This window comes from Cebus imitator, unplaced genomic scaffold, assembly GCF_001604975.1.
Source record: "Cebus imitator isolate Cc_AM_T3 unplaced genomic scaffold, Cebus_imitator-1.0 Scaffold326, whole genome shotgun sequence".
Lineage (NCBI taxonomy): Eukaryota > Metazoa > Chordata > Mammalia > Primates > Cebidae > Cebus > Cebus imitator.
In genome coordinates this window covers 805,173-825,114 of record NW_016107641.1, presented here as the reverse complement: position 1 = coordinate 825,114, position 19,942 = coordinate 805,173, and the positions used below count along the sequence as shown (strand labels likewise).

Sequence of the window (19,942 nt, the reverse complement as noted above, 5' to 3'; positions counted from 1 at the left end):
ATATTTCCATCTTTTTTGGTTTTGTGGGTTTCTTTTTTACCCCTAGGAAATTAGGCTGATGATGGTAAGGACATCTACTGAGATAATTTAATTAAATTGGGGAAGGAGCAATGGTTTCTTTTTGGTGGGAGAGACGATTTGAAAATCAACAATTCTCTTCCAGATCTGCTTAAATTTAAGTTTCCTATTAGACCTCAGGGAAGTGAAGAAGTGTGAGCACTTGGTCAAAAGAATCCAGAGTTTGAATTGGAGAGATATGTTTCTTCGTAAATATGAAATTGGGATTGTTGCCTATGATGGTAACTGAAGCCATGGGGCTTGCTGATTGTTGGTGAGGAGTGGGGATAGAAAGGGAGGAGAAGAGGCTGAGGAAGAAACTCCCAGGGGTCCCATGTTTAGAGGGCAGTGCGGGAGGAAGCAGGCGAGCAGACAGAGTGGCCAGCGGGGTGTGAAGACAGTCAGGAGTGTTGGTTCTAGAACCCAAGGAGACAAAGCGTTTTGAGGAAATGGGGCTGATCCAATGTGGCTAGCAGGTTAGGAAAGGCGAGAATTGAGACTGACCCTTGGGTCTGGCATCCTGGACAGAGCCCTGGGGCAGGAGGAGCCGAATTTGAGAGGGATGAGGAGAGAGGTGAGGAAACAGATCAGGGAACACAGGGAGGTGGGTGGATTTGACATGGGGGCACAAAGGAATTCCCCTCTGACAGCTTCTCCTTCCTCAGCAAGCCGTGAGGTTACTGCTTAGCACAGGGCGAGGAGAAGGTGTGGCTGCAGCCTGGGAGAGCTGGAGAGACCGACCAGGACATGCAGTGGGATGGCTGAGGTGTGAGGGCCAATGGTGGGCTGCGGCCATGAGTGGGGAGCGAGGTGAGGTGGCACAGCACCGGTTTGTGACATTCTTCACCATGACTCAGCTGGTGGGACATACAGAGGAGGGGGAAACCTGCCTTAACTAGAATTTGGTCTCCCTGCCCCAGGTAAGTAGGAGAGAGGCGGCAGGGTTGCTTCTTGTTCCTGTGACCTTATGCTGTGTGTGCTGTGGAGGCTTAGTTTCAGATGAAGGAGTGCTTTTACCAGGAGACACAACAGCTAAGACTACCCAGTCACTCTGGGTTCTCCATGCCACTGAATCAACAGGCAAAGATGGAAATTACTACACTGGCTGGGGTGACTGATCCTCACTGCCAAGGGGAAATTCAACTGCTGTTACGTAATGGAGTACGGAAGAGTGTGTCTGAAACATTGGAGATCTCCTGGGGTGTCTCTTAGCATTACCATGCCCTGTGATTAAGGTCAATGGAAAACTACGACCCAATTCAGACAGAAGCTACCAGTGCTCAGACACTTCAGGAATAAAGGTTTAGGTCACTCCCCCAGGTAAAGAACCATGGTCAGCTGCAATGTTTGCTGGAAGTAAAGGGAGTACAGAATGAATGGTGGAAGAAAATAGTTATAAACACCAGCAACGACCATGTAACCAGTTACAGAAATGAAGACTGTAACTATCATAAATATTGACTCCTTGTTTTGTTATGAATATATTTTTGTGTGTTTATAAAATATTTGCTTTCCTTTCTTTCTTATTTCTTTATCGGGAACATAACTTATATTGATTTTATATCATAATATTTAAGTACTGATAATTTTACATCAAGTATTTAAGTTATGACATATCAAGAGGAGAAGTAAGCATCATTTAAGGATTTTACCACTCTTCTGGGGAAAGGGTTATTATTTTTCTGTTGTTGTATGCAAGATAGTTGTATCGTGTTAGGTGAATAAATAGGGGTGCAAGCCTCAAGTCTTGTCAGCTTCTATGTGGTGTTGAGCCTGCGCGTGCACAAAAGTCAAGAATTGAGGCATGGGAATCTCCACCTAGACTTCAGAAGATGTTTGGAAACACGTGGATGCTCAGGCAGAAATTTGCTGCAGGGGCAGTGCTCTCACAGAGAATCTCTGCTAAGGCAGCATGGAAGGGGAATGTGGGGTTGGAGTCCCCACACAGAGTCCCTACTGGGGCACTGCCTAGTGGAGCTGTGAGAGGAAGGCCACAATCCTCCAGACCCCAGAATAGTAGATCCACTGATAGCTTGCACTGTGTGCCTGGAAAAGCCACAGATACTCAACACCAGCTTATGAAGGCAGCCAGGAGGGAGGCTGTGCCTGCAAAGCCACAGAGATGGAGCAGTCCAAGACTATGGGAACCTACCTCTTGCATCAGCATGATCTAGATGTGAGACCTGGAGTCAAAAGAGATCATTTTGGAGCTTTAAGATTTGACTACCCCACTGGATTTCAGACTTGCATGGGGCCTGTGGCCCCTTTGTTTTGGCCAATTTCTCCCATTCGGAATGGCAGTATTTACCCAATACCTGTACCCCCACTGTATTTAGGAAGTAACTAACTTGTTTTTGATTCTACAGGCTCATAGGTGGAAGAGACTTGCCTTGTCTCAGATGAGACTTTGGAGGTTTTTGGGTTAATGCTGAAATGAGTTAAGACTTTGGGGGACTGTTGGGAAGGCATGATTGGTTTTGAAATGTGAGGACATGAGATTTGGGAGGGGCTGGGGTGGAATGATGTGGTTTGGCTGTGTCACCACCCAGATCTCATCTTGAATTCCCACATATTGTTGGAGGGACCCAGTGGGAGTTAATTGAATCATGGGTGCAAGTCTTTCTCATGCTGTTCTCATGATAGTGACTAAGTCTCATGAGATCTGATGGTTTTAAAAAGAGGAATTCCTCTGCACAAGCTCTCTCTCTTTGCCTGCTGCCATCTATGTAAGATGTGAGTAGCTCCTCTTTGTCTTCCACCATGATTGTGAGGCTTCCCCAGCCATGTGGAACTGTAAGTCCAAGTAAACCTTTCTTTTTTAAATTGCCCAGTCTTGGGTATGTCTTTATCAGCAGTGTGAAAACATACCTGTAAGGTTGTTTCCCAGTGAGAGTAGCATGTGAGTTGATGGACTAAGTAAAGCAGACTCCTCTCCCTAATGTAGTTGGGCATCACCTAGTCTGTTGAAGGCTTGAACAGAACACAAAAGCAGAGGAAGGGATAATTTGATCTCTCTCTCTTTCTGTCTCTCTCTCTCTCTCTTTCTCTCTTTCTCTCCCTGGTTGACTGCACTGGGCCATTGGTCCTCCACTCTTTGGGACTTACACCATGTTTTTCAGGCCTTTAGACTCAGAGTGAAACTATCTGATCTGCTCTCCTGGGTCTCAAGCTCGCAGATGGCAGATTGTGTGGCTTCTTAGCCACCATAATCACACAAGACATTTTATTATAAATAAATATCCAGTTGGTTCTGTTTCTCTGGAAAATAAAAGGGCACAACTGGCAATTGAATTTCATTTGATTATACACCTCACTTTCAAGAACTCTCTATAAACAGGAATAAACACAGTTTTTGAAAGTGAAGAAATTAAATTAAAAATATATAAACTCAGATATTTCAATCAGATTAAAACCTCCTTCAGCTGATAAACAACTTTAGCAAAGTTTTAGGATTCAAAATCAATGTATAAAAAAATCACTAGCATTCCTACACACCAAAACCAGCCAAGCCAAGAGTCAAATCAGAAAGGCAGTCCCACTCACAATTGCCACAAAAAGAATAAAATACCAAGGAATTCAGCTAATCAGGGAGGTGAAAGATCTCTACAATGAGAATTACAAAACATTGCTCAAAGAAATCAGAGAAGACACTAACAAATGGAATACATCCCATGCTCATGGATAGGAAGAATCAAAGTCATTAAAATGGCCCCACTGCCCAAAGCAATTTACAGATTTGATGCTATTCCTATTAAACTACCAATAATATTCTTCACAGAACTAGAAAAAAACTATCTTAAAATTCATATGAAACCAAAAAAGAACCTGAGTAGCCAAGGCAATCCTAAGCTAAAAGAACAAAGCTGGAGGCATTGAGTTACCCAACTTTAAACTATACTGCAGGGCAACAGTAACCAAAACAGCATGATGCTGGTACAAAAACAGGCACATAGACCAATGGAACAGAATGGAGAGCCCAGAAATAAAGCTGTACAACTACAACCATCTGATCTTCAACAAAGCTGAAAAAAACAAGCAATGAGGGAAAGACTCCTTATTCAATAAATGGTACTGGGATAACTGTAGAAGACTGAAACTAGACTCCTTCCTTACGTTTTTGTATATGACGAAAATTAACTCAAGATGGATTAAGACTTAAATGTAAAATCCGAAACTATAAAAACACTGGAAGACAACCTAGGCAATCAATACCATTCAGGACATAGGAACTGGCAAAGATTTCATGACAAAGATACCAAAAGCAATCACAACAAAAGGAAGAATTGAACAACCTATAGAATGGGAGATAATAGTTGCAAAATATGCATCTGACAAAAGTCTAATATCCAACATCTATAAGGAACTTAAACAAATTTACAAGAGAAAACAAACAACCCTATTAAAAAGTGGGCAAAGAACATGAACAGACACTTCTTAAAAGAAGGCATACATGCCAAAAAGCATATGAAAAAAAGCTCAACATCGCTGATCATGAGAGAAATGCAAATCAAATCCACAATGAAATACCATTTCACACCAGTCAGAATGGCTATTCATAAAAAATAAAAAACAAAAAAACAGATGTTGGCAAGGTTGCAAAGAACAGGTAACACTTATACACTGTTGGTGGGTGTGTAAATTAGTTCAATCATTGTGGAAGACAGTGTGGCAATTTCTTAAAGATCTAGAGACAGAAATACCATTTGACCCAGCAATCTCATTAGTGGGTATATACCCAATGGAATAGAAATTGTTCTATTATAAAGACACACACACATGTATGTTCACAGAAGCACTATTTGCAGTAGCAAAGACATGGCATCAACGTAAATGTCCATCAATGACAAATTGGATAAAGAATATGTGGTATACATACACTATGGAATACTATGCAGCCATAAAAAGGAATGAGATCACATTTTTCATGGGAACATGAATGGAGCTGCAGGCTATTATTCGTAGCAAACTAATGCAGGAACAGAGAATAAAATACTGCATATTCTCACTTTTAAGTGGGAGCTAAATCACGATAACTTATGAACACAAAGAAGGAAACAACAGACACTGGGTTCTACTTGAGGGTGGGGTTTGGAATAGAGAGAGGACCAGAAAGGATAACTATTGGGAACTGAGATTAATACCCGGGTGATGAAATAACCTGTACAACAAACCCCCACGGCATGAGTTTACCTCTGTAACAAACCTTCACATGTACTCCCAAACTTAAAAGTTTTTTTAAACAATGAGAATGCACAATAAAGAATTTTGACATGGAAAGAACCTTAAAAAATAAAAAAATATATAAAATATTAAAAAATTACGTAGGGAATGACACAGAGATGACTCAGAGAGAAACAATTAGCTTTGATAACTTGAAAAACAAAAACACATTAACAAAAGTTTTGTGCAAAAAATGAACTTAATGAAATGTTAGCAGAGCAGCAATAGAATGGGGTTACTGCTGGATGCTAATATTTTTAACAGAAAAGGTGAAGATGGTGGTGACTTTAAGCAGACCAGCATTTACCTGTTGGCAGGTGACTGAGGTGTCGCTTTTTGTTCTGTTGTGAACTAGCCACATGACTGGAGGAGTTAACTTTCTTCCTCTGGGGGAAAGGTTGCATATCAGCCTGAAAAAAATGACTGAATAAAAATTACCTGGACACCTGCTGAAAATGCATATGTTCTGGCTCTGGCCCGGAGATTCAGGTTCAGCAGGTCCAGGGCGGTACCTGGGAATCTGTATTTTATTGTCTCCAGGCTGAATCTGATGAGAACACAAGTTTGGGTAAAACAGTAAAAGATGGTTTGCAGGTATTGTAAAATGTTTTGATGGCTAGCAGGGATGTCAGTATAGATAGCTTTAAGCAGGAAAAAGAAAAATATTGTAAAACATCATGTTTTTTAGTTTTTTTCAAGTAATATGACATAAGGTTATAGGCAGAAAAATAGCAAAATGAACAATAATTTTCCTGACTAAATAACCAGCCAAAACTCTTTCCCTGAAGCAACCACTATTAAGTTTCTTGTGATTCCTTCCAGAACCACAAGAATATGTCTACATAATATTCTAATATACTACAATGTATAAATAACATATATACACACAAATATACCTGGTCTTTATGTACCTATTCACAATAGAAGGAAACATGCGTGGCCATTCCACACTTTTCTTTGGTTTAAAAATTGTCTAGGCATTGTTAAATGCCAATACACAGAATCTATGTCCTTTCTTTACACAGTTGCATAGCTGGTTTTCTACTATGTGTGAACCACAGTTTATTTGTATAATCACTGTTGACGGGCATTTCAGTGGCTTTCAGTTTTCTGCTGTTACAAAAATACACTGCAATGAGCATCCTTTCTCAGATGCTTTGGTGAACTTTTGCAAGAATGTCCATGGGGCTACTTCTTAGCAGCTGGGTTTATGAAGGTTATGTGCATTTACAAATTTGATGAATATTACCAAATTCCCTGCAGAGAAGTTGCACTTATCTACATTCTCACTGTTGGCATGTGAGAGTGCTCATTCTGCATGCCCTCACCAGCACTGAGTTTCATCAAATTTTAGTATTTTATTTTGTGGTCAAGCAAAAACTCATGTTTTCTTTTTAAATAAATATTTCTCTGTTTTGACACTGCTATTGATTTAAAGGGCTAGAGAGATCTGTACTTTTGTCGCTTCCACTGAAGAATTATGATCTATTTCTTGCTGTTCCCCGTCTCCACTGGTTCCTTTCTGAATCCAAGCACCAGAGAAAGAATTCCTTTTCCGCATTCTCTAACTACATTTTTCTTGCTTTCTCACAGACAGATCCAGATTATCCTTTCCTCGTGCTGCTTCTGCATGGTTCCCTCCCTTGTCGGTTGCAGGTCCAATGTCTGGCACCATGGTAGGGCATGGAGGACTGTGAGTTGATGACACTAAGCCTCTGCTCTGGGGCCGCCCCCGGTTCCTTGCAGAGCTCTTTCTTTTGATTGGACCAGGAGATAAAGAGACATCAGTGTAAAAGCCCTGCTGAGCAGCAATCCCATTGCCTTCAGTGGCACCTAATCCACTTGAGCTCTTCCTGGCTCTCTCACGGGTCACTGGCTTTGAGGACGCAGGCTGCTGGGGTGGCTGTGCCTGCTGACAGGCCAGAGACTGCACAGGGACCAGGGAACGAGAGTGGTGGCAGGAAAGAGAAGGGGCCTTGTTGACTCACTCGCTGGGCAGCAAGTGCTTAGTGACAAACAGTAAACAAAGGCAGAGGCAACAGTGCCGGTGGCAGGGAGCTCCATGCACAGACTTGCAAGAGACCCCTGCTCCTTGCTGGAAAGCTGTCCCATGACGAAGGCCTAGACTCGGTCACGGAGACTTTCGGATGCAGTCTTTAACGAAGGACGCAGGTATTTCTTGGCATCATTCACTTTTCTGCTATAAATCTGGGTCAGGAAGAGGGCAAACTTCTTACTGGGTCTGGGTATCGGGAATAAGGAGAACACAGCTGGGCGAGTCCCTGTGTCAGTGCTTTTTGTAGTACTATTTGGAGTGTTAGTTGTTCCAGGCCACTGGCTGGGTCCGATAAGGAATTGTGTTTGTTTTTTAGCAGTAAAGAATGAGCCCAGAAGAGAAAGCATGGACTTTAGAATCAGACCAACCCTTGTTTGAAACACTGCTTTGCTATTCATCATCTGTGTAAATTCAAACAACTCTTTTAACTTTCCTGAGACTCAGTTTCCTCACCTGTAAAATGGGGATAATAATGCCCCACGTGTTACAATGTTGTTGTTGAGGATTCATGGGGTGACATGTGTAAGGCCCTTAGAACATACTTGGAGCATACAAGTAGCCCATAAATGATGACTGTCACTGTCTTTCAGAAGCAAGTGTTTTGGTTAATGCTTAAAGAGTATCAGTGGTTTAAAGTACGAGGTCTCAGGCTATGTCTAGCTGACTTCCAGAAAACAGTGAAAAAGAAATGATTTACCTAGCTTTATTTGTATGCTTAAAGGAAAGAAAAAACTCAGTTGAGGTTTTCAACAGTTTAAACAACGTTTTTTTAAAAAGCAACAATTGAGTTCAGATTTGAGTTGTGTCTATTTCTCCTGGCTAAATCCTGTGATTTGCTCTAGCTGAATCCAATTGATTCAGCTCTCGTAGCTGAAACCAATTAAGTAGTTTTTTCATTCAACAAGAACTTACTTGGTATCTCCTGGGGCTAAGCCAGGTGCTAGATGCTGGGGATGTCTCCCCTAGCCCAGAGGATCTTCCAGATTGTAGGGCACTGGGTGTTGGGGGCAGAATGCTGGACCTGCATGAAAACTGGCAGTGACAGCAAGTGCTGAAATGAAGGTGGCATGGGCTCCTGGAAGAGGTGATGCTGAGCATAGCTTTAATGCTTAGCAGAAACGAGCAGGAGGTGGGAGCAGGGGGAGTGGGAAAGGCATCCCAAGCAGAGAGAAGCACGTGCAAAGGTCCAGTGGCATGAATAAGCAGAACATACTCTGGGAACAGCAGGCAGTTTGGACTAACTTTAGTAAAGTGGGACTAGGGGAGTCTGATAAGAAAGGAGGCTGCAGAGGTGAACAGGGGAGAGCAAGCAAGGCCTTCTATGGCTCGGAGTTCATTCAGAAGGTCCCAGATAGGCACTGATAGTTTTAATGAAGGATGTGTCATGACTGCATTGAATATTAAGAAGATTAATCTCGTAGCAATATGGGTGTGGGATTGGAGAGGATGAAACCTGGAATGGTGACAGATGGCCTAACCTAAGAAAACAACAGTGGGATGTAGAGAAGGGGAGGCCTCTAAGCTGGTGCTGCCCCCACTGTGAGCAAAAACAAATACACATGCATCTAATACGTTCATTGTAAACATTGTAAATTTTACTGATATGAATGATGTATATTGCACAATTTACAAGTAATGAAATATAAAATACTCTTTCTTTCTTTCTTTCTTTCTTTTTTTTTGAGACTGAGTCTCACTCTGTCTCCCAGACTGGAGTGCAGTGGAGCGATCTTGCCTCATTGCAACCTCCACCTACTAGGTTCAAGCAATTCTCCTGCCTCAGCCTCCCAAGTAGCTGGGACCACAGGCATATGCCACCATGCCCGGCTAATTTTCTATTTTTAGTGGAGATGGGGTTTCACCATATTGGCCAGGCTGGTCTCAAACTCCTGATCTTGTGATCTGCCCACCTTGGCCTCCCAAAGTGCTGGTATTACAGGCGTGAGCCACTATGCCCGGCCATAAAATACTCTTTATTACAAATTCTATGTAGCCATTTGATTCTCACAGCAAGCATTCGTTGATTTTTGCTGAACTCTTGTACCCTTGGTCAGCCTATTTGCAACTGACGAATGAACGTAGTTCCAATATGAACGTCGGCTGATATTTTTGTTCGCATTGACAAGTAAGAAGAAAGTGAAACAATGAAGACGATTGTCTTAACGTCACTCTTCTGTCAATGACCTGAGTGACTGCTGGATCAGATCATAGTTTTTGAATTTGGATGAATATTTTCTCAATTTTTGTGTTATTCGCAATTTAACAACTATGGACACGACACACTTTTAGGTTTAATCTGCATGAACATTTTCTCCATCACTTTCTTAGTTTTCTTAGGGAATGAAAAAACAGCAAACCAAGCCCTAATTTGTAGCTTTTGCCAATTTCTGTGGTGTAAATACCACCACCATGGCCAATCACAAGCTCCCAATGTGATACAGCTGAACACAAAGGTGGAAGAGCTGTGCACCAGCACACCATTACATGGCATTTCCATTATAGAAATGTATTTCATTTAAATAAGCTCCAAAGCACAAACAACAGTAAAATGCAGTAAAATAATTTGGAAATGGTGAGTTTTGAGTATATTGTTAATAATAACTTATTTAACTGGAGGTTTTTATAATACTTTTTGTAATGGTTGTGTTTAACAACCAGCTTACAAAATTTCTGAAAATTAAACAGCTGGCTCTCACGGGCCAGTAGGAGCATTCTTCAGCATGTCACAGAATCCAAGAGAGGTTTAAGGAGCAGAATAGTGATGAGAAAATGACTCACGGGTGCGAATGAAGCGGGTACTTCCTTCTTCCTGGGGATGAAGCCGTTACTCACCAAATGTTAGACTCGTTGAAATGAACACCATGAAAAGATGACTATGAATTCAACTGCTAAGGAGTAGCAAGGGCTGGGGTGTGCAGCCCAGGACAATGGTACCTGTAGCTCCGTTGGTGAAGTCATTTCGGCTCTGAAGCCCTAGTTTTGCTGGCTTGTCTCTAGCCTCTTACCTGTCCTCTCCATATACTCAGTGGTCATGATATGAATATCTAGGATTTATGGAGAAACTACCATGTGCCAGACACAATAACTCATGGAACAGACAAGCAGAGAAGAAGTACCTTGCCCAGAGTGAGGTGGGATCAATCCAGCTCTGACCTTGGAGCCCGCTCTTCCAGCCACTATGCTTTTCTATTCCCATTCCTCTCCTGAATCTTATTGGCCCTGAGATGTCAGTGTTTTTAGCTGCTTTCCTGGCAGAGGTCTACTTTTGAGGCTGACTCCTAAACCCAGACTTCTTTTCACCCTTTGTTGCGAAACTGACCTGGCAGTTTCCATTGTTAACTAATCTTTTTTTTTTTTTTCCTTTTCTTGCCTTGGCTGTAAGCCTCCTTATTCCTGTATTTCCTTGAGCTATCATAGCCTAACATTGTTGGAAATAGAGTAGGTAGTGAAGGGAGGCAGGAAGGAGACGTGTAGGATGGTGCTCAGGAACCAGTTCCAGGAGAGCTGGTGCCAGGCGGGAGGCAGATCAAGGCTGAGCTGTCAGAACTCACTCTTCCATAGATGCAAGATGGGCAAAAGTGTCTGCCTCCATAGGAAATATGTTGGACATTTTTAAAAAGTACCACATAAGAATTTCTTTTATGTCTTCTATCAGTGTCAGTTTTGTATGATGCCAGTCCACAGAGTGCAGGCAGCTCCTGAAGTCCTTACCTGTTAATTTATTGAGTCATTCAGTCAGTGGGGGAAGAAGGAGCTCCAGCCATGAGTGTCCCCACAGAGCCTGCAGAAGGACAGGAGGTGCATCTAAGGCTGGAAAAAGGCCATCCAGGTAAGGGGAATCGGCTGGAGCTCAGTCTGAAGAGGCGGGTTGGAGGTCCTGTAAACCTTGCTCAGGATCTGAGCTGATCCTTTGGAGAACGGAAAGTAGCTGTGGCCGAAGGTTTTCATGAGGTGTGACATGGTCAGGTTTGTGTTTTAGGAAGAGGACTCTGCAAGACAGAGAATGGATCAGGGCAGGGGCAAGCTATGGTTGGTGGAAACCATTTGTTATGATTTGCATTTCAGTGGTCATTCAGGGGAGGGTGCTGGTGGCTTAGGAGGTCTGGGGCTGGAGAGAAACCGTGAATTTTAGAGAGATTGTGGAGATGGTGATTAAAGTGATGGGGAGTTTAGGGGTGGAATGGACACAAGAATGCTGTCCAAAGGTTTGGCTTGAGGGGTTAGGTGGTGGAAATGTCATTTGCTGTATTCAAATAAGAGAGGTTGAAGGAGGAGGAGGTGGAGAGAAGGTGAAATCAGTTATGTGCATCCAAGGGGGTTGTTTAAATGACATGCTGGGACCACCAAGCAGGGACTCAAGAAACGGGTCCGAGCTTAAGACATGGCTGTGGAGGGAATGGACTGACTGTTGGTAAATTTGGAGCATGTAGAGTGAACTGGGGGGGCAGGGCAGAGAGAAACCCAAGAACCACTGACATTTGGCATTGCCTTTATTCACTGTTACAAATAATGCATGGCAAATATCTCTGAATATACATCTTTGTCAATTATGTACTTGGTGTCAATTCCCAGAAGAGGAAGACCCTGATGGCAGGAATGGACATCCCTTGGCTCTTTATACAGATTACCACACTGCGTTACAAATCAACTGTCCCAAATTGGCCACATGTAAGGCCTCTGAGAGGAACGGTTTCATTGCCACCGCATGGGCACTGAGCACTCCTCATCGAAGCCCACTTGAGCAGTGAAAATGGGCCTCATCACTGCTGCTTCCACTGGCAGCTCCTTGGATTACAGGCAGGAGTGGACAGTTTTCCATATTCTTTAATAAGGAATCACAGTTTGTTTTATGACTTTTCTTAGTCTCACTTTCTCAATTAACTACTGCTGCTGGGCTCATAAAATTTTTCTCTCTTTTTCTTTGCACAGAATAGTTACTTTTGGTTTGATCTTCATCTCTTATCCCAGATGGCTGTATAGCTCTTTGTAGATATCACTGTGGGAAGCAGCTTTCTGACTCAGGGCCTGAGGAAGGGTATGTGCTAAATGAAGCCCAGGGGAAGAGCTTGAGATGGGAGTCTCCTCCCTGAAAGCACTCGGAGTGGGATGCTGGGCAATGCCTCTGCCCGCCCCACCTTGGCTGTCTCCCATTTCTTATCTATGCTACGGCAGATCTGTCTGTTAAGTGTGAGACACACAGTTAAGGAACCCCTCTTTTTAACTACTATTTTTAATGGTCTGCTCTGGGTAGATTAATTCGATTGAATGAAACTGCTTCAACTCCAGAGGAAAACTTTTAAGCATAGCATTCACCTAGTGGGATTTGTGTCAGGGTGAGCCACTTCTCAACTTGCATTCGGCTGGGAACCCAATGACGGCCCGGTCCTGCCTGAGTCCCATCAGCTAGAAGTTTATCCTTCAATCATCACAGCAGGAGGAGAGAAGGCTAGTCTCTCTGTGAAGGGGGACCTCTCAAGTCTGTCTGGCTCCTGAACCCCCCTGAAGGCTGCATTTCAGTGACCCTGGCCACTCTTGTACCAGGTACCACCTACCCCACCAGCAACATCCACATGCAGCACGCCTCTGTGCGTCCTGTTTCCTGTATGCTTTGAATGTTCCCTAGGAGGCACAGAATCGGCATTGCTGGGACTTGTGTTCTCAATTTTGATAGATGACTCTAAAATATCTATACCAATTTAATTTCCATATTAATGGGGGTTATGAGAGGGCCTGGTCTGCAGCCCCCACCTTGCTAATATTGAATATTTAAATTTTTGACCCTCTGATAAATTCTCATTGCTGTTTCGTTTTCCCTGATTTACTAGAAACACATAGCAAATCATTTCAAGTATTTATTGAGTAGTTGTATTTTTTCACCTGGTTATTTCTTAACTTTTAAATTAAAGAGTTTTCTTTTTTTCTAATTGATGAGTAAATAGTAATCCTTTTGCTATTGTATATATTTTCTCCTAGTCTGTTGCATATTTTCTTTTACATTTTATTTTCATATATGGTTGGATAAGAAATTGCAAAAAGTTGCAAAGAGCACAGAGAAATTCCTATACTCTTTCCCCAGCGGCCCCCAGTGATTATATATTACCCTACTACAGCACAGTGGCAAACCCAGACATTTGACATTGGTACAATACGTGTATAAACTACTATGCCATTATAACACATGTGTGAATTTATCAATCACGTTGTAAAACTATTCTGTCGCCACAAAGATCTCCCCTGAGCTCCCTGCCACTCTGCGCCTACTGTCTCTGCAATCAGTCTCACAATATGTGGCCTTTTGAGACTGGCTTTTCTCACTCAGCCTAATGCCTTGAGATCTATCCAAGCTGTTGCATGTATCGATAATTTGCTTTTTATTGCTGAGTAGTATTCCACGGTATGAACATGCTACAATCTGTTTAACCATTCACCAGATGAAGGACATTTTGATTGTTAGCAGTTTTCGGCTATCACAAGTAAAGCTGCTATTACAAATAACACACGTTCACATGCAGATTTCTGTGTGGATATTCGTTTTTGTGTCTCTGGGATAAGGGCACAGAAGCACAATTGCTCAGTTGTATAGTAAGGGTATGTTCAGTTTTTCTCTTTTTTAAAAGAAACCGACAAACTTTTTTCTAAAGTGGCTGTACCACTTACATTCCCACCAGCAACTTAGGAGAGATCCAGTTTCTCTGCATCCCCATAAGCATTTGGTATTGTCACTTTGCTTTTTTTTTTTTTTCCTGTCATATAGGTGGGCAGGAATCTCATTATAGACTTCATTTGCCTTCCCCTTATGGCTGGTGATGTTGAACATCTTGTCAAATGCTTATCTGCCATGTGTATATCTTCAGTGAAATGTCTTTCCATGCCATTTGCTCGTTTTTCTAATTGGATTGTTTGCTTTCTGCTGTTAGTTTTGAAACTTCTATAGACATCCTACATGTAAGCACTCCACATTAAGCACGGCACCTAAATCTACTTTCTGCCTCTATGGATTTGTTTATTCTGGATATTTAATATAAATGGAATTATACAACATGTAGGCTTTTACGTCTGGCTTCTTTTAATGTGTTCAAGGTCTGGGCATGCTATAGCATGTATCAGTACTTGATTCCTTTTTATGGTTGAGTAATATTCCATTATATGAATGGACCACATTGTATTTATCCATTCATTCCCTGATTGACACTGAATTGTTTCCACTTTTTGGTTATAAATAATGTTGCTATGAACATTCACATATATTATTTGCAGAAATATCTGTTTGAGTCCTTTGTCCATTTTGAAATTGGATTTTGTGTTTTTGTCACTGAATTGTAGGAGTTCTTTATATATTCCAGCTCCTAAACCCTTATCAGATTGATGATTTGCCAACATTTTCTGCCATTCTGCGGATTGTCTTTTCACTTTCTTGATAATGCCCTTCGATGCAGAAATGCCTTTTGATGTCTGTTGTCCAATTGGGTCATTTCTCTTGTTCTCTTCTCAATTCGTGGATTGTCTACTCAGTCTTCTCCATTCTGCTGTTGAGCCCACCCATAGTGTTTCTAATGTTGGTATTGTATTTTTCAGTTCTAAAATTTCTATTTGGTTCTTTACATTTCTTTGTTGAGCCTTTCTTCATTTGTTTTAACTGTGCTTGTCATTGCTCATGAAAATCCTGGCAGATCATTCTAACATCTGTGTCATCTTAGCACTGGCTTCTGTTGTCTTTTTTCACTCAAGTTGAGATTTTACTGGTTCTTGATATGATGAATAATAGCGATTGGATCCAAGATGTTTGGGTACTATGATATGAAAATCTGGGCCTCACTTACAGCTGCATTTTTAGCAGATGTTCCCTGATACTCTATTGACAGAAGTACTCTGCCTCATTACTTCCAGGTAAAAATGTAAGTCTAGACCCCACGTTGAGGGCATCTTATTATTGCTACTAAGGGGTGACTGTTCTGGCTCCCCTCTAGTACTCTGCTGATACCACCCTTGCTGGAGGGTCGGGGGCACCTTATTACTGCTCCTCATATGACACTTCAAGGGGTGCCCTGTTACCACTGCACAGTGGTGAATGTCCTGACCTCTACTACACCTTCCCTGGAACCACCCCAGTGGGGAGGCCAAAGGGCACCTTGTTATCACCAGCTAAAGGTGGAAGTCTAGGAGGTGATGCAAGTCACCACTAGGTGGGAATGAGAACTTCGGCTCCCACCTGGTCTTCTCTGAAATGACTGTGTGGACGAGATGACTATGCCTCAGAGCTGGATGAGTGTAAAGTCTGGGCTCTCCTCTAGGCCCTTGCTGACTATTTGTTGAAAAGGCTATCTCAAGACTAATTCCTTTTGCTCCTTTGTCAAAGATCAGTTAAATGTATATGTTTGATTCTATTTTTTGGCTCTCTGTTTTGTTCCTTTAATCCATTTGTGTATTCTTTCACCAACATCATATTCTCTAGATTAATATACTTTATAGTAACTCTTTTTTTAAATTGAAGAATGCATGTTAGAAGTTTTTATTTTTTATTTTACTTTTTAAACCTTTATTTTAGGTCTGGGGTACATGTGCATGTTTCTTATGTGGGTAATCTTGTGTCACCAGGGTTTGTTGTACAGATTATTTTGTCACCGCAATGCTAAGCCTAGGACACAATAGTTATTTTTTCATGCTCCTCTTCCTTCTCCCAGTCTTCATCCTCAAGTAGGACCCAGTGTCTGTTCTTCCTCTCTTTGTGTCCATATGTTCTCATCATTGAGCTCCCACTTATAAGTGAGAACATGTGGTATTCGATTTTTTGTTACTGTGTTAGTTTTCTAAGGATAATGGCCTCCTACTCCAACCATGTTCCTGCAAAGAACATGATCTCATTCTTTCTTATGGCTGCATAGTATTACATGATATATATATATATATATATATATATATATATATGACATTTTCTTTTTCCAGTCTACCATTGATGGGCATTTAGATTGATCCCATGTCTTTGCCATTGCGAATACTACTGAAATGAATATACACATGTGTGTGTCTTTATGATACAACAATTTATATTTCTTTGGGTATATACCCAGTAGTGGAATTGCTGGGTCAAATGGTAGTTCTGGTTTTAATTCTCTGAGGAATGGCTACACTGATTTCCACAAGGTTGAACTAATTTACACTCCCACCAACAGTGTATTAATATTCCCTTTTCTCTGCAACCTCAACAGCATCTGTTATTTTTTGACTTTTTCATAATAGCCATTCTGACCGGTGTGAGATGGTATCTCATTGTGGTTTTGATTTGCATTTCTCTAATGATCAGTGATATTGAGCTTTTTATCATGTGCTTACTGGTCACATGTATGTCTTCTTTTGAAAAGTGTCTGTTCATATCCTGCCCACTTTTTAATGGGGTTGTTTTTTTCTTGTGAATTTGCTTAAGTTCCTTATAGATGCTGAATATTAGACCTTTGTCAGATGCATATTTTGCAAATATTTTCTCCCATTCTGTAGGTCGTCTGTTGATAGTTTATTTTGCTGTGCAGAAGCTCTTTAGTTTAATTAGATTCAATTTTTCAAGTTTTGCTTTTTGTTGCAGTTGCTTTTGGCATCTTCATAATGAAATCTTTGCCAGTGACTGTGTCCAGAATGGTATTGCCTAGGTTTTGTCTTTGAGGGTTTTTATAGTTTTGAGTCTTACATTTAAGTTTTCAATCCATTTTGAGTTGATTTTTGTATACTTGTTTAAGGACGTAGTCTCGTTTTAATCTTCTGCATGTGGCTAGCCATTATCCTAGCACCATTTATTGAATAAGGAGTCCTTTCTGCGTTGCTTTTGTCAGCTTTGTTGAAGATCAGATGGTTGTAGGTGTATGGACTTATTTCTGGACTCTCTGTTCTGTTCCATTGGTTTATGTGTCTATTTTTGTACCAGTACCAAGCTCTTTTGGTTACTGTAGCACAGCAGTGTAGTTTAAAGTTGGGTAGCGTGATGCCTACTGATTTGTTCTTTTGCTTATGATTGCCTTGTTACAGTAACTCTTGAATTTGGATAGTATCAGTCCCACAAATTTGCTTCTCTTCTTCAGTATTGTGTTGTCTGTTCTAGGTGGCTTTTTCCCCCCTTTTCATTTAAACGTTAGAATTAGTAGTTGATATCCATAAAATACATTTCTGGGATTAAATCTATAGACCAAGTTGATAATAACTGATATTTTAACAACATTGAGTCTTCTCTTCGTGAACATAAAATGCTCATTTATTTAGATTTTAAAAATATTTAAAACAAACATTTTTACTTCTTTCATCAGACTTTTGTAGTTTTCCTTATAGGGATCTTATACATATTTTGTTAGGTTCATTTCTACATACTTCATAGTTTTTTGGTGTTAACATAATAATTGACATTGTGTTTATAATTTCATATTTCAGTTGTCATTGCTGACATTAATTAAAATCAAAACAGTTGAGTTTTTTTTACATTAGCCTTTTGTCCTGGAATGTTTCTATAATCACTTATTAGTTCTAGGAGTTTTTTTGTTTATTATTTGAGATTTTATACATAGACAATCATGTCATCTCTGAACAGAGATAACTTTATTTCTTCCCTTCTAATTTATATACCGTTTATTTCCTTTTCTTGTTTTATTACATTAGCTAGGACTTCCCAGGGTGAGAGGGGACATCTTTTTCTTTTTCCTGATTTTAGCAGGAATGCATCTAGTTTCTCACCCTTAGATAACATGTTGGCTGTAGACTTCTTTTTTTTTTTTTTTTTTTTTTTTTTTTTTTTTTTTTATTTTTTTTTTTTTTTTTTTTTTTTTTGCATATTTAAAAAAGATTAAGTTGAAGAAATTTCTCTCTATTCCTGGTTAGCAGAGTGTTTTTATCATGATTTCCTGTTGGATTTTGTTAAATGCTTTTTCTGCATTAAAAAATTTCATCATATGTATTTTTTTCTTTAGTCTGTGAAAGTGGTGGGTTACATTAACAAATTTTCAAATGTTAAACCAGCTTTGCATACTTGAATTAAATTTCACTTGGTCATGGCATATTATATTTATACATTGTTGGATTTGATTTGCTAGTATTTTGAAGATTTTTACATCCTTGTTCATGAAAAATGTTGATCTGTAGTTTTACTTCTTGTAAAATTTTTATCTGGTTTTGGTATTAGGACAATTATAGCCTCATAGAATGAATTAAGAAATGTTTCTTCTGCTTCTGTTTTCTGAAAGAGATTGTAGAGAATTAGTTTCATCTTTTCCTTAAATGTTTGATAGACTTTAACAGTAAAATCATTTGGGCCTGGTGCTTTATATTTTGAAAGGCCATTAATTATTAATTCAATTTATGTAATGCATATAAGCATAGTTAGATGATCTATTTCTCTTTATATGAGTTTTGATAGATTGTCTCTTTCAAGGAATTGATCCATTTCATCTAAGTCATTAAATTTGTGGGCATATTACCCTTTTTAATGTCCATGAGATTGGTAGTGATGGCCCTTATTTCATCTGTGATTTTAGTTATTTATGTCTTCTCTCTTTTTTTTCTCTCTTGGTTACTTGACTATGGGTTTATCAATTTGGTTGATGTTTTCAAAGAATCTGCTTTTAGTTTTGTCAATTTTCTCTATTGTTTTTCTGTTTTCAATTTTATTGATTTCTATTCTAATGTATTATTATTTGCTTTCTTTTATTCAGGCTTATGTTGTTATTTTTTTCTGTAGTTTCCTAAGGGTGGAAGGTTAGATTTTTAATTTTAGATCTTTCTTCTGTCCTAATATATGCATTTAATGTTATAAGTCTCTGTATAAGTACTTCCTTCATTGCATCTAACTTGTCTTTTCATTTTTGTTTACTTAAAATTTTTTTTATTTTCTCTTGAGATTTCCTTTTAGACCCATTTGCTGTTTAGAGGTGTGTTGTTTAATCTCCAAATAGTTGAGGATTTTCTGGCTATCTTTCTGTTATTGAGTTACAGTTTGGTACTACTGACAGCATACTTTGTATGATTTCTGTACTTTTAAACTTGTAATCCCAGCTACTTAGAAGACTGAAGCACAAGAATCACTTGAACCCAGGAGGTGGAGGTTACCAGTGAGCTAAGATTGCGCTACTGTACTCCAGCCTGGGCAACAGGATGAGACCTTGTCTCAAAAAAAATAATAAATACTGATCTGTAGTTTCACTTTCTTGCAAAATTTTTATCTGGTTTTGGTATTAGGACAATTATAGCCTCATAGAATGAATTAAGAAATGTTCCCTCTGCTTCTAAAGTAAATAAAGTAAGTTAGTTTATGACCTGATTTGTGATATGTCTTAGTGAATGTTCCATGTGAAACTGCAAAGAACAGGTATCCTGTTGTTGGATAAAATAGCCTATAGCCTATAGCCATCAACCAGATCCAGTTGTTTGGCAGTGTAGCTAGTGTAACTATGTCTCTACTGATTTTCTGCCTGCTGGATCTATTAATCCCTGATAGAGTGGTGCTGAAGTCTCCAACTGTAATAGTAGATTGCTTGTTCCACCTTGCAATTCTACAAGTTTTTACCTCATGTATTTTGATGCTCTGTTGTTAAGTGCATATGCATCAAAGATTATGTCTTCTTTTTTTTTTTTTTTTTT

The 19,942-nt window shown here is 40.0% G+C and overlaps 1 protein-coding gene across 7 annotated transcripts in view; it reads left to right on the top strand.

Annotated features, from left to right (window-relative positions):
* The first annotated feature begins 7,093 nt into the window (after positions 1–7,093).
* Positions 7,094–19,942, top strand: part of FRMPD2 (FERM and PDZ domain containing 2) — a 125,163-nt gene continuing 112,314 nt past the window's right edge. For all 7 annotated transcript variants that reach the window (XM_017504652.2, XM_037729966.1, XM_037729968.1 and 4 more), the window contains exon 1: positions 7,094–7,449. In XM_017504652.2, coding sequence (XP_017360141.1) covers positions 7,425–7,449 — 25 coding nt within the window. In that variant the 5' untranslated portion in view covers positions 7,094–7,424. The remainder of the gene's footprint in view (positions 7,450–19,942) is intronic.